Here is a 16,332-nt window from a genome sequence, read left to right on the forward strand (position 1 = left end):
TGCTTATTACAATTTTTATAATCAAAATTAGATTTTTCAATTCTTTAAAAAAATAGAATGTGAAAAATATTTTTTAATTTTTACATATTTATAAAAAATTTTTCAATTCTAATATTCGAAATCTTCTAAATTTAACCATTTCTTCACCTCTAGTGATGAGTTAAAATGAAATAACTAATTATCCTATCAGAATTATTAATCAATATTATTTGATTTAAATACAAAATCATATGTAAAATGAGCATACTAAATACTATAAAAAATATTCAAAGACCTCTTTGTCCTCTTTATTATACTTTATATTTTCAACTTAAGTATTTAATTTCATAGTTTCTGTAATTTATAATTTATTGATTAGAAAATTTTGATTTTCTTTTATAAATCATAAGACAAAAGTTTGAAAACATAATTATATGCAAAGATAATAAGTGAACAAAAATCCAAAAATTTACTAAATTTATTGAGTAAAAATTAAAAATTATTTTTATTATTATTTACAAAGATTTTAAATATTGATAAAAAAATTAAAATTATTTTTTCTCCAAGAATAAGTTTAAATCCTTTTTAAACAAAAATAAAAATATAGATTATTAAAAAATATTTGTTTCAATTAATTGTTTAATTTTAGATAAATCGAATGTTTGAAAAATTCAATGACTATTTTAAAAAAATATTCTTCTCAAATAGAAATGCGAAAAGACAAATTAATAATATATATTTAAAATTATTATTACATAATTAGCATACTTATAGACTTATTACTTTAATTCTACATAAACATATTTTATATTTTTGTTCATTTTTCAAAGTAAAAGCTCATTTTTAGCTTTAACAATTTAATTTTGATTCTTTATATTCTGGTTTTTTATGTATGTTACTAAAGTAATTACTATTTATCTAATAAAATAAATAAGATGCATTCCTAACTAGATAATTAACAGAACTGCTATTATAACTGAAATAGCTGTATTTGCAAGGTTAAGATTATCTTAATCATCTTAAATAAAACATAAACAAGCAATAAAGCTTAAAATTAAAAGCATCATAGTCCTCTTTACAAACTAAAACTTGTATTCAATGATTTCTTTAAATGGCTTTTGATGATTTACAATAAGAGTTTCAATACCTATTATCATGTGAAGTGTGAGAATCTAAGATATTGCTTATTTTCCATAGACTATAACTAAAATATTTAGAGTTTTTCTTATCAGGATTACGACGTAAAGGTAATTATTGTTTCTAAGCTTCCAATTTAAGAAAAGTTATTCCTAATTAAATTTTCTTTAAAGAGAATTTTTGTAAATAGAAGAAATTGCTAAAACTAAACAAAGTCCTATAAATGCTAATGCTAAAGATCCTCCTAGTATGTTTACGAAATTCTCATTTTCAAAATTAAAGAACTGGAGTAAAGCTGCTATCAAAAACTCTTAGTATGTTATTAATCCTAGACCAATCACAATATTTAAAAAATAATTTTCATAGTAAATCTGAAGTTAATTAACTAAAAAATTAGAACGAGACATTTTGAATTTGTTAGCAACTTTTGATATTAAGAAAATAACATAAGAAAAAGACCATATACAAACTAGCTAAATTATGTTAGAAAATATAAGTGTATCAACTTGATAAAGCTAAAATTTAAAAGGAGCAACAGTGTTAGGATTTGAAATATTAGGTATTTATTAGAAACTTGAAAAACTAAAGATATGAAGAATCTAGCAAACAACATAAGGATATGAGACATTCAGGTATATCAAATAATAGATAAATTAGAGAATATCATAAAAGTGGACTAAGTAGTAGAGTTTGCCAACTACTAACAAAAGAATCATAAATATAAAAAGAGCTAAGCTGATTGAACTAGATAAACTACTTGGCTACTAAGTTTCTGGGTACTATATTTGCTAAGCAAAATCTTATGAATTTGGTTAATTTATGTATTGAGTTATGTTTGGAAGCTAAGATTAGGCTTATGTTTAACTTAAAACAGCGCTGTTAGAATCAAGCACATCTTAATATTAAGGAATGTTAAGTTAAACATGCATATTTGTTATATTTATATTTGATTTTATAATTAACTAAAATTGTTGATTTTACAAAATCCCTAATTAGTTTTTAACAGGTACTATGATATAGCTATAATTTGAAAATGTATTATTCTATAAATCTATGATATTTATCTACCAATTAGTATAATTCATAATTCTAACTTAGCGATCAAAATAAATTAATCCTTTAATCAAGTAATAGCCATCTATCTAAGTAATGTCTTGAGAAATTGATAAAAGCGGTACTGCGCCTAAGTAAGATTTTTAACATTATGACACATAATTAGTAGAGTTTACTGCTAGAATATTTTAAGAAAAATAAATACTTAATATTTTTAATTTATAAATAAATTGGAAAAGAAAAAAGTTATTGAATACTGTAGTTCCTTGATTTTCATCATTAATTTTTAATGATATTTTCTAAAAAATTAATGATATTCCCATTTTTTTATTAAATAGGTAAAATATATTGATAATTTGTGAAAATCAAGGAAATATGGTAATATTTTTGTTATGTTTCAAAAAATCTTTAATTAGAAATTAATTTTTTACTTTTGTTTATGAATAAAAAATTTAAAAATATTATTTTTTAAGATTACCATTGACTTTCTGACAAGTATATCCGTTCTCTATTGTGCAATTACTTGAACAACCATCTCCATCTATTAGATTTCCATCATCACATTATATATTTGACTTTGCAAATTAGTACATAGTGTAATTTTATTAGTTTACATAGCCTTTGCCGCATATTTCTTAGCAAATTCCACTTGTAGAATTAAACTAAAAACCTTAAAGACCATAGCAATACTAGCATTGGCTGTTTAGGTTCATAAAATACCCTAAGTTTTATGGACATTATTAGCATTTTCCATTTACTATAGCATAATTATTTAAAGTGCAATTTCCACAAGTATTATCTGGTTACAATAAATAAGGTAACTTACATGATAGACATTGGTTACTAAGACCTCCATTACAAGTATCACAACTCTAATCACAAGCCTGACAATTATTTAAATTATCTAGATAATAATTATTTTTGCATTAGCAAAGCTAGTTTTGAGTATTTAAAACTAAATTATTAGCACAGCTAATGCAAGAATTTGAATCAGAACAAGTTTTACAGCTAATATTACAATTTTAGCATACATTTGTCACCTAATTAAAATATTAGTTAGGTTAGCAAAGCCCACACAATGAACTACCTCCAGTAATGAAATGCAAGCCTGTAGAACAAGTAGTACAACTAGAAGAGTTAGAGCAGGTTTCACAAGATTGATCACAAGGCTAACAAATGTTAGAACTATCTAAATATTAGCCTTTAGGACATCCACATAGCTAATTTTAGCCTAAAGAGATGAAACCTTAGGCACAACTAATGCAACTAATCTAGCTAGAGCAACTAGAGCATGTTACATTACAAGGTTAACAAGAGTTAGAACTTAAATCAAGATACTGTTTATTTCCACACCCGCACAACGAATTATTTACCTAAATTAAGTTATTTACACATGTTTTGCAGCTTTAAGAATCAGAACAGCTACTACAAGATGAATTACAATTTCTACAAGTATTTGTATATTAATCAACATATTAACTGCTTGAACATGCTCCACACAAAGAATCTGTAAGCTATAAGAAAGACAAACCTTATTAACAAGTACTGCAACTTGAAGAATTTAAGCAGCTAGAACAAGAGGAATCACAATTTATGCAAAAACCTGATATATCTAAATATTGACCTACCTAGCATGAACACAGTTAATTGTTTCCAAGAGATATTAAATTATTTTTACAAACTAAGCACGATATTCCATTTTAGCAAGTGCTGCAAGTACTATCACACTATATACATTTGTAATTAACAGGGTCAAGATAATATCCATCAGAGCATCCACATAACTGACCTAAAGGAATTAAATTATTAATGCAGGAGTTACAGGTAGTAGAGTCCGTGCAAGTAGCACAAGAAGGATTACAAGATTCACAAGTGTTTGATTAAGCATTTATAAATTAATTATTAGCACATACACCACAGATAGAATTAGAACTAGAGAGAAATGAAAAATTAATTTAACATTTGTTGCAACTTGTAGCATTTGAACAGCTTAAGCAACTTTAATCACATTTTTAACAAATATAGTTATTATCTAAAAAATAATTGCTAGGACACTAGCATAAATTAGTTGATAAAGATAGAGTTAAATTATTAATGCAAGAGCTGCAACTATTTGCATCAGAACAACTACTGCAAGTAGGGTCACAGCTTTGACAAGTATTTTATGCATTTAAAAATTAACCTATTGGGCATAAACATAAAGGTTTTGAATTATTCTTTATAAAACCTTACGCACAAGTAATACAACTTGAACTATCACTGCATGTAGAGCAACTTATATCACAAGGTTAGCAATTCATTTAAGTGGTATCTAAATAAAATCCATTAGCACATCCACAAAGTAAGTTTGATCCAAGAGATATTAAGGTTAATTTACAAGTTGCACAACTTGAAATATTGGAACAAGTAGAACATGTTTAATCACAGGATTCACACAAGTTTGTTAGGGGATTTAGAAAATAGCCAGATTGACAAATACATAACTTACTATTTGTATCAGGTATTAAATTATTAATACATTTTGAGCAACTTGAAGAATCTTAACAAGTTGAACAACTTAAATCACAATTTACACATGAATTTGTAGTCAGATCAATATATTAGTTAGATCTACAATCTCCGCATAGAGAATTAGGACCATTTAATAAATACTTGTTCGGAGGGCAACTACTACAACTTCCTGCATCTGAGCATGTCAAACAACTAATATCACAGTCTTAACAAGTAACATTTGAATTATTTAAGTATTAATTTGGTGGACATCCACATTTTTATGTAGATCCTAAAGAAATTAAACCATTTTAGCATGTATTACAGCTCTGAGAATCTAAACATGTTAAGCAGCTTAAATCACAGTTTGAACAAGAATTAGTAGGAATATCAATAAATTAATTTGATTGACATGTTCCACATAAAGATTTGTTAGAACCTATTAAAAATTGTAAGCTAGATTAACAACTTGTACATGTTGTTGCATTTTAGCATGTTGTGCAACTTGAATCACAAACTTAGCATGAAGCAGTTTAAGAGTTAAAGTATTAACCGCTTGGACATCCACATAACTAGCTTATTCCTTAAGGTTATAATGAACCTACACATGTTATGCAACTGCTAGAATTTGAGCACGTTGAGCAACTAGGATCACAGTTTTAACAACTATTATTTGAATTATTAAGAAATTAATCTGTTCTGCAATTTCCACACAAAGAATTAGAACCTGAAATTAGAGAGAGTCCAACTTGACAAGTTAAGCAGCTTGTTGAATTTGAGCAAGTAGCACAGCTAAGATCACAATTTTAGCAAATATTTTATTTGTCTAAAAATTAGTTAGGTAAACAACCACACAATTAACCTGTCCCTAGCAAAATCTAATTAGAAGCACAGGTATTACAACTTGTTGAATTAGCACAAGTTGCACAGCTCGAATCACAAATTTAGCAAATGTTAGTTTGAGTTTATAAGAAATAACCTGTTGGGCAAACACATAACTAACCTGCTTAAATTTAAATTAGATTGTTTGCACATAAATTGCAGCTGGTTGAATTAGAACAAGTTTTGCAAGAAGAATCACAACTTTAGCACTTATTTTAATTATTTAAAAAGGAACCTTCCGGACATAAGCATAAAGAATTAGATTATAACTATATAAAACCTACTGTACAAGCACTGCATGAAATTCCATTTTAACATGATGAACAACTGAAATCACATGTAATACAGGTATTTGTTGTTGTATTTAAATATTGGTTGCTTTAGCATCCACAAATATCACCTGATTTTATCTAGATTAAATTATTAATACATGTATTACAGCTTATTTGATTTGAGCAAGTTGCACAAGTAGAGTTGCATTTTTAACAAATATTAGAGCTATCTAAATAATAATTTGCTTAACAAGCACACAACATACCAGATCCTAAAGATGTCATATTCGAAGCGCAAGTAGTACAACTAGTTGAATCAGAACAAGTTGAACATGTGGAATTACATTTAAAACATTTAATAGTTTAAGAATCTAAATAATACCCTGCAGGGCAGCTGCAAATTTATTAAACACCAACTAAAATTAAATTATTTATACAAGAATTACAACTAGTTGAATTAGAGCAGGAGGCACAAGAAGAGTTGCAATTCTAGCAAGTGTATGAGCTGTTTAAAAATTAACCAATTGGACATGAACAAAGAGAGTTTTATGATATCTACACTAGACCTGTTGGACAACTACTACAAGAATTGCCATTTAAACATGTTTAGCAACTTGGATCACAAGCAAAGCATTTGTTTGAAGTATTATTAAAATATTATCCAATTCCACATCCACATAAACCTGATTTTAATTAAATTAAATTGTTAACACAGCTATTACAACTTGTTGAATTTGAGCAGGTGGTACAGCTTATATCACAATTTTAGCATGTTTGTGTTGAGCTATTCAAAAACTAGCTACTTTAACAGGCACATAATTTTCCAGCTCCGATTAATTTTAAATTATTAATACAAGTTAAACAGCTTAAAGCGTTTGTGCATGTTGCACAGCTGGAATCGCAATTTTAACAATTATTTTAAGCATTCAAAAACTAATTTTATTAGCAACCACATAATTTCCCCGTTCCTAAAGATACTAAATTATTTGCGCAAGTCAAGCAACTTGTTGAGTTTTAGCAGGTAGAGCAACTGGAATTGCATTAATAACAATAATTTAGGTCAGAAACTTTTATCAAATATTAACCATTATTGCATGATATACATCCAGTTTCTCTAGTACATTTAGATGGTGGACACTAACTGCAGTTATCATTCGGAGGTAAAATTCTTTTATTGAAATTTATTTGACTTTTTTATAAATTAGATTCCATATTAAAAGCAGAATGATTGTTTAATTCTACTTATTAACAAGTTAGTCTTTTTATAGTAAATAAGAATTAATATTAAATTTTTTGATATAAAATTTAGATTAGTATAGATAAATTTACTGTCTATGAATAAATTCATTTTAATTTAGAAAGGATTTAGATTGTACTAATAGGACAATTTCTTCTTAGTTATATGACTTCAAAGAAAGCTAAAAATAGATTTTTAAAAATCTATTATCTTTATTAAAGCCAACCTTATAACTTAGACTTTAGCTATTAAATGAAATCATAAAATCAGATTCATTTATCCTATAAAATAAAATAATAATAATTTAACTACTTTAAATTTATAAAAATGAAAAAATTTACTAAAGATTAGGAATTACTAAAATTCCTTTACATTCAAAATCTCCAATACCTATTTGATTTATTATTGTTGCGGATAGTAGTAATTAGTGTTTTTCTAAAGGATTTTCAGAAATCTTTAAGTCAAACGAATTTAATTTGCAGTCAACTATTTAGAAGATTGCTTTATAATAGAAAAATAATAGTAAATTTGAGTTATAAATGGTTAACTATACTTATAAAATACAAAGTGTTTAAAGTTTTTAGAAAATTAGTAATCTTCATCGTTCTCAAATTGTTTTTTGTTTTTTTGAGGTTGCTTCTATTATTTTTTAATTTAAAAATTGAATTAATTATAATAATTATCAAGTAAAAACAAATAAAAAAGTTGATTAACTTTCACGCTTTAAATGAGAGTCCTATCTCAATCATGTTTATTAATTATAACTTACATCTATTAAAATTAAATTTTGTAATCTAAAAAGTTCACTATGAGACAACTTTATGATCAAATTCACAATCAATATTTTAAATAAATTATTATAAATTATTTTCTTATCAAAAATTATAAAGTTCTTTTGTTAATGTTTGCCACTGATCCATTATAGATATAAAAAATTTATATAAAATAAAATATTTTCAATTTTATTTGTAGCAAATCTAAAAAATAAAATTTAGATTACCTTTCTCTCAATATTTATTATCTATCATAATAAGTGGATTATTTATTTTCACCAGTAAATCAGATATTAAATTAATATTATAATCACCTGAATTTTCAAAATAAGATGTAAAGGTTTTGATAAAGAAAACATTAAATAAATTTTTATTTACCAATATTTTGAGATATTTGTGTAGAATATGAATGTAATTAAAATAAATGTATGTTACTTAAATCACATATCTATTATAATTTCTTTTTCTTCTATCTATTAAAAATACCACAATAAAAAAAGAAGCCACTAATTTCAAGCTAATTAATTTCTAATTCTTTCATGTTTTCTAAGAAATAATACGCAATCATATTTTTGCAATCACATAAATAACTAAAATAATATTTATTAAACCAGATACTTAAAAATCTTTAATTATTCTTTGTAAATATTTCATTTTTAATTCCCTAAATTCTTATTTAATCTTAGTTTTTGTTGTATAAAAAAAATATGAGAAAATTGATAAAATATTTAGAAAACTTAGTTAAAATCTGATAATAAGCAGTATGATAAAAAAAATCAAGCTCTATACTTCAAAATTTAATTTTTAATCATAAAAAATACATTTTAAATTAAAAATTAACAATATTATTATTTTTTTTATTATCTTTCTATAACCAAACTTTTTAATTATTTATTGCTTTTAAAATATTAAGTTTTTATTGCATATAACTTCTATATTTTAAGTTAGACTAGTTTTTTGTATATAATAATATAAATTTTATTTTTTATTTTTAATTTTCATAAAGTACCAGCTAATTTAAATATTTTGTGAATATAAGTGAAGTAAATTTTTAAAAATATAAAATAAAATAAAAGCTTTTTGATTTATTAAGTAAATCAAATATGTTTATTTTTTGAAAATAAAACTAAATAGGTAAAAATATATATTCAAACATAAATATAAAAGAAAATAGCACTAAATTATTAAGTAGTTGATTCAAAGATTGATTTCATTATTAACTTTTTGTTTTATAAATATTTTGGATTTAACCATATTAAATCTAATAGTTATTATAAATTGCCAGATAAAGTAAATAAAATGAAGTATTAATTAAATAATAAGAGCAATCGAAGTTATTATAGATAGACTACTAGAGCTTGTCCCTACTTTATTCTAATCATTTTTTAAAAAGCATATAAGAGCAATTAGTGATAATATAAATATAGTAATTATTCTCTTTAGCAATTAAAATTAGTATTCAGCTTTCTACTTAAATGGTTGATGCTATTTAATTAATATACTCTCAATACCTATTATCATATGCAATGCTAAACATTAAGAAATGCCTTATCTTCCATAAATAATAATAAGTATAGTAGTTGCTTTACGTATTAATATTATTATGTAAAAGATATTTTAATTAGTTTTTTATCTCCATCTAAAGAAAATCTAGTTTACATGACTTTTGTTTTGGAGGATATTTTAATAGATAGTAATAATTAAAAAAAATCCACAAATTCCTATAAATATTAATGCTATTATAGTACCCAATATGTTAACAAAATCTTAATTTTCTATATTATAAAATTAAAGCAAGGCTGATATCAAAAACTATTTAAATGTTATTAAACCTAGACCTATAATTATATTGAAAAAGTAATTTTCTTTATACAAAATAAATTGTATTATTATTAATTTTTATATGCCCTAATTCCTGTTAACAATTAGCTTAGAAATTAAGAAAATAATGAAAGATAGAAACCAAATACAAACTAGAGGTATTATGTTTGAAAATATAAGAGTGTCAACACTGTAAAAATTAAATTTAGTTGGAGCTTCTGAATTAATATTTTTAATAGCTGGCAAATTGCTAAAATTTGCAAATCCAAATATATGAAGAATCTAGCAAACCAGTTAAGGATATTCAATATTTAAAAACAATAAATAATTTATTAGCTGTAGCAAATCAAAAAAATGAACTAACTAATATAGTTACCCTGTAAGAACCATTAAGATAGTTAGTAATGATATTCCCAAGCTAATTGAGTCAGAAATTTCACTTTTTTATTATGAATCTGGAGATTAAATTTAATTTATATATTCAATTACACTAGTTTAATTTTAATACTATTGCAAATTTGGAAGTGGACCTTAAACTTAGTTTACACTTAAAGCCGCTTCATTTTTATCAAGCACATCATTATGCTTTGGTATTAATAATTAAATATTCATATTAGCAATATTCTGGTTAGTCCTAATTGCTATTTAGAAATATTAATTTTGTAAAATTTATAGCTGATTTTTGATAGGAACAATTTAGTAAGTATAATTTTTAAAAGTATTATTAAGGGAATCATAAACTTAAATTTGCCAATCGCTATATTCAGAGATTTTAACTTAGCGATCAAACTAAACTATTACTTTTATCAAGTAAGTATCTCCTACCTTGGTTACATCTTAAGAAATCAAAAGAGAAGGTATTGCTCCAATGTTACTTTTTTAGCAATTAGATTTATAATTTTCACTATTAACTAATTTTTATATAAATTAATTCAGTCAATTGATCAAGAAATATTTTAAATATTAAAGGAAATTTTTTTAAAAATTAAATTGTTAGTTGATAAAAAAAATTACTTTAACTTAGAGTACAATTAAAACCTTGTTCTATTTAACAATTTAAAGAACATCCATCTCCGTTAATAAGATTTCCATCATCGCATTATATAACTGACCTAGCAAAAGTATACTATGTTAAATTAGCTTAACTTATAAAACCTTTACCACAACTCTCTTCACAAAACCCAGATGTTTTATTTAATTTAAATCCTTACAAGCCATAGCAATACTTACAGGAATTACTTTGGTCTAAAAAATATCCATAGCTATTTGGGCACTATAAACATTAACCATTTAAAATAGCATATCCTTTATATGAGCAATCACCACAAGAAGAATCTGGCTGCAAGTACAAAGGAGATTAGCAAGAGAGACAATTATTATTTTAGTTTCCATTACAGCTTAGACAACTCGAATCACAAGGTTAGCAGGTACTAAAAGTATCTAAAAATTGATTTTTTTAGCATTCACATAATTAACTTTTATTTGATATAATTAAATTATTGATACAACTTTAACAACTAAATTCATTTGTACAAGAAGAACAACTTGAGTGACAATTTTTACAAGTGTTTGATTTCTAATCAACAAATTAGTGTGATAGACATTTTCCACATAACCTATTTGAATCTGAATAGAATGCTAGATTTTAATTGCATGTAATGCAACTATTACTGTTCGAGCATGTAGCACAACTCAAATCACAAGCTTAACAAGTATTAGAGTTATCTAAATATTAATTAGAAGCACAACCGCATAATAAATTTTAACCTAGTGAAGTTAAAGTAGGAGCACAATTAATACAACTATATGAGTTAATACAAGTTGAGCAAGACTTATCACAAGGTTTACATTAATTTGTTTAGTAATCAAAATAACCATTGGTGCAACCACATAATTAATTTTTACCTAGTTAAAGTAACTATCCAGAACATGATTAGCAACTCTAAGCATTCAAGCATGATTTACAAGTTGCATCACAATTTTGGCAGATATTGGTTGAAGTATCAACGAATTAGTTGCTTTAGCAATTTCCACATAAAGAATTAATATTACTAAGAAAAGATAAACCTTAAGTGCATGTGCTACAACTGGTTGCATTTATACAGGTTACACAACTTTTATCACACTATTTACAATTATTTGAATTATCAAGATAGAATCCACTACTGCACCCACATAATTAACTATTTGGAATTTAAATTAATCCTGTTGCACAAGATTAGCAGCTTCCTTAATTTTAGCAAGATGCACATGTTTTATCACAAGCCTGACATGAATTTGTTAATTAATTAAAATAGAAGCCTAAATTGCATGAACATAATTAATTTTTTGAAAATTAAACTAAATTAGTAATGCAAGAATCACAGCTATTTGAATTAGAACAGGTGGCACAAGATTAATCGCAATGTTAACAAATATTTGATGAGTCAACATAATTATTAATTGGACATTTTCCACATAAAGAATTTGATGTATTTGACAAAAATGATAAACTTCCAGAACATGTTTTACAACTGTTTGCTTCAAGGCATTCTGAACAGCTAGAATCACAATTTTAACAAAAATTTTATGAATTTAAAAATTAATTTTATTAGCATGAACACAATTTCCCTGTTCCAATCGGGCTAAATGTAGGAGCACAAATATCACAAGAGGCTGAATCTTAACAAGTTTTACAGCTTTTATCACATTTCAAACAGCTGTTGGTAGAGGAATCAAAGTAATAACCACTAATATGACACCCACATAATTAGCCCTATCCTATTTAAGTTAAATTATTTTTACAAGTATCACAACTTGAGGAGTTTGAGCATTCCTAACAGCTAAAATCACAAATTTAGCATTAAAATTGACTGTTCATAAAATATCCAGTTTTGCAGGTACATAAATTGTTATAAACTGAAAAATTTGAATTTGAAGGACAAGAGTTGCAGCTTGTAGCATTTGAACATGTAAGACAGCTTTTATCGCAAGGAGTGCATTTATATGATGTTAAATCTAAATAAGTACCATCTAAACAAGCACATAACTAGTTTTACCCAATAAAATTTAAATTATTTTTGCAACTACTGCAGCTATTTGCGTTAGAGCAGGATGAGCATACTTAATTACAAGACTGGCAGGTATTTGAGGTATCAACAAATTAATTAGGTTAGCATATTCCACAGAGAGAATTAAACTAATATATGAGGGATAACCCTTATTTACATGATGTACAACTTGAAGCATTTTAGCAAGTTAAACAACTAGAATCACATTTTTAGCAATTATTTTAGTTATCTAAGTAGTAACTACCTTAGCATCCGCATAGCTAACCTGTTCCAAAAGAAAGCAGATTTGGAGCACATGAATCACAGCTTATTTAATTTGAGCAAGTTAAACAACTTCTGTCACAAGATTGGCACCTTCTAGTAGAATAATTGAAAAAATATCCAGTTTAACAAATACATAATTATCCTATAACCAAACTTTAGAGATTATCTATACAAGAGTCGCAGCTTAAAGAATTAGAACATGAACCACAAGTTAGATCACAATTTTAGCAAGTGTTATTTGATGTTAAAAATTAATTAGGAGTACAGCCACATAGCTAAGAAGGGCTTACTTATGTCATAGTAGGAATACAGGTATCGCAGCTAGAAGAGTTTGAACAAGATTTGCAGCTTTTGTCACAAGCCTTGCATGCTAAAGATGAATCAAGATACTAACCAATTTAACACCCACACAACTAGTTGTCAAGAGGAATTAAGCCATTATAACACAATATACAGCTAGTACCATTTAAACAAGTTTAGCATGTTTAATCACAATTTTAACATGTATTATTGCTTGCTAAAAATTAATTAGCTTTACATCCACATAAGTTACTTGTATTTAAAGGAATCATAGTATCAGTACATTAATCACAACTAGAGGCGTTAGAACACAGCTTACAACTACTATCACAAATTTAACACTAATAATTATTTGTATTTAGGAAATATCCAGCTTTACATCCACATAACAAGCCTTGCCCAATTAAAGTTAGATTATTTTTGCATTTATCGCAACTGGTAGAATTTGAACAAGTAGAACAACTTATATCACAGTTCTAACAATTGAATAGACTAACTAAAAATTAGTTACTTTTGCATCCACAAATTGAATTTTTACCAAGTGAACTCATAGTATTATTAACACAAGAATCGCAGCTTGTTGAGTTCGAGCAAGAAGAACATGTTAAATCACAAGATTTACAAGAATTTGATGAACTATCTAAGTATTGACCAGTTGGACATTGACAGTATTTACCTGTTGCAAGTTACAACGATGCATTGATGCATGTATCACAGCTAGTTGAATTTGAACATGTTGCACAACTCGAGTTACATTATTAGCACTGATTATTATTATCTAAAAATTAGTTACTTTTGCATCCACATAATTAATTTATTCCTATTGGTGTCTACGTAATAGCACATTTTATGCAGCTAGTCGCATTCAAGCATGATTAACAACTTTAATCACATTATTTGCATGAATTAGTCACAGAATCTAAGTATTCTCCATCTTAACATCCACAAAGTTAGCCAACACCAAGTAATTTAAGATTAAGAGGACAAGAATCACAGCTAGTAGCATTTGAACAACTTAGACAAAGAGAGTTGCATGCTTAGCATTTATATGAACTATTTAAAAATTAGTTGCTTGCACATCCACATAATTTATTTATTCCTAAAGATTTGAAAGTTGTGGCACACGTAGCACAACTTGTTGAATTTGTACAAGATGAACAACTTATATCACACTATTTGCAAGACTTTGTAATAGGATCAAGATATTAATTACCATTACATCCACATAATTAATTATTTCCTAGACTTTATAATCCTGTTATGCAAAACTCACAGCTAGTGGCATTTTAACACTGCGAACAGGTTGAATCACAGTCTTAGCATTAATTTTAACTATTTAAAAATTAATTATATGGGCATCCACATAGATTATTTCCAAGAAGTTTGAGATTATTAGCACATTTAATACAACTTGATGAATTAGAGCAGCTTTAACATCTTGAATCACATTTTTAACAAATTCCAGAACTTAAATAAAAGCCATCTACACAAGAAGTGCAACTATTCGCATTACTACAAGTAGAACAGTTATTACTGCATGCTTAACAAGTATTTGTTGTAATATTAATATACTAATTTGATGAGCATTTTCCACATAATGAGTTTGAACCTGTAAGTAATGATAGATTAAGAGCACATGTTGTACAACTTATTGCGTTAGAACAACTTGTACAGCTTTAATCACAGTTTTAACAAGTATTTTAGTTGTTTAAAAATTAGTTTGCCTTACAACCACAAAGTTAATTTACTCCTAAAGATATTAAATTAGAAGCACATATAATACAACTAGTTGAATTAGAACATGTCTAACACGTTTTATCACAATTAGAGCAGGTATTAGTCAAATAGTTGATATATTTACCATCTTGGCAACCACAAATACCTCCACTCAAAATTAAGTCATTTTAGCAACCTGTGCAGTTATTTAAACTTGAGCACCCGTTACATAAATTATTACAAGGTTAACAATTACCATTATTATCTATATAATTATTACCAGAACATATACAGGAATTGCTATTTGGTTATTATGTATAACCTGAAGCACATGACAAACAATTTGTTGGATTATCTTAACAACTATCACATGATTAATCACACTACTAACAATAATAACCGCTACTCTCATGGCTATTATGACCACTGTGACTATATGTTTCTAGATAATATCCTGTTTTGCATTATCTGCATCCATCTTACCAACAATATCCTTACAAGCAATTATTACAATATGAGCTAAAATCTAAAATTCTTTTCTCATTATTTTAATTAATTAACGATTGGCTAGAATCGTCCAATTAATTAATTTTCTTTTTTAAATCTAGATTAAATTAAGAATCACTCAAACTGCAAGAAAAACTTAAATTAAAAAAAAAATAAGATTGATATGTATCCCAATAAATAAAAAATATACCTTTGAAGGTTAATTTAATTAAATTCAGTTTTACTCAATTATATTGACATCAAATTTAATGAAATCTTAATAAATTCACTTTTTATTATGTTTAAAGGTACTTTTACTTGAATCTAGTCATAATCACTATCAGATAACTATTTTATAGAGTATTCTAAACTTTCATCATCTTATGATACAGTTAAATTTATTTATTTGACTCTATTTATAAAAAAAATATATTTTCAATTGATAAAATTATTTATTTTTAATCATTACTTATTTTTTGGAATGGAAAATGAAGCTGTGCAAACTCCATTAAACTTTTCCATCAATTTAGGAAATTAAGAAATAAATTAAAATTTTTGGCTTGACAAATATGAGCTGGTCATCTCTAGATCTAATTTTAATATGTTTCCAAATGCATTTTATTATGAGACTATTCATAAAAACTTGATTTTAATAAAAATTTTATAAAAATTTTAATACTTATAAAATGTAGTGCAAATAATATGCTGAAGAGGTATTCTTTAGTCATTTATCTAGGTATATTAATTTAAAAGTTTATTTTTTTTTATTTTTTTATTTATTAATATAGCAATATCAAAAACTTAAAAAGTACCCAAATTTATATCTTTTGTTAAACAATATAAAAAAACTCATTTATTTAACCTTAAAAACT

General features: G+C 25.8%; 1 protein-coding gene across 1 annotated transcript; it reads right to left on the reverse strand. All coding sequences in view use genetic code 6, as the record gives it.

Annotated features, from left to right (window-relative positions):
- Positions 1-803: 803 nt before the first annotated feature.
- Positions 804-16,188, reverse strand: TTHERM_00129850 (transmembrane protein, putative; the record flags this gene model as incomplete). Its single annotated transcript, XM_001016453.2, has 10 exons — positions 804-2,347; positions 2,648-7,071; positions 7,143-7,331; positions 7,392-7,551; positions 7,604-7,689; positions 10,021-10,555; positions 10,659-15,616; positions 15,672-15,872; positions 15,930-16,050; positions 16,140-16,188. The coding sequence occupies 10 exons, from the start codon at positions 16,186-16,188 to the stop codon at positions 804-806; spliced, it is 12,267 nt and encodes a 4,088-aa protein (XP_001016453.2).
- Between the last annotated feature and the right edge of the window lie 144 nt (positions 16,189-16,332).

The sequence above is a fragment of the Tetrahymena thermophila genome (assembly GCF_000189635.1).
Source record: "Tetrahymena thermophila SB210 genomic scaffold scf_8254645, whole genome shotgun sequence".
Lineage (NCBI taxonomy): Eukaryota > Ciliophora > Oligohymenophorea > Hymenostomatida > Tetrahymenidae > Tetrahymena > Tetrahymena thermophila.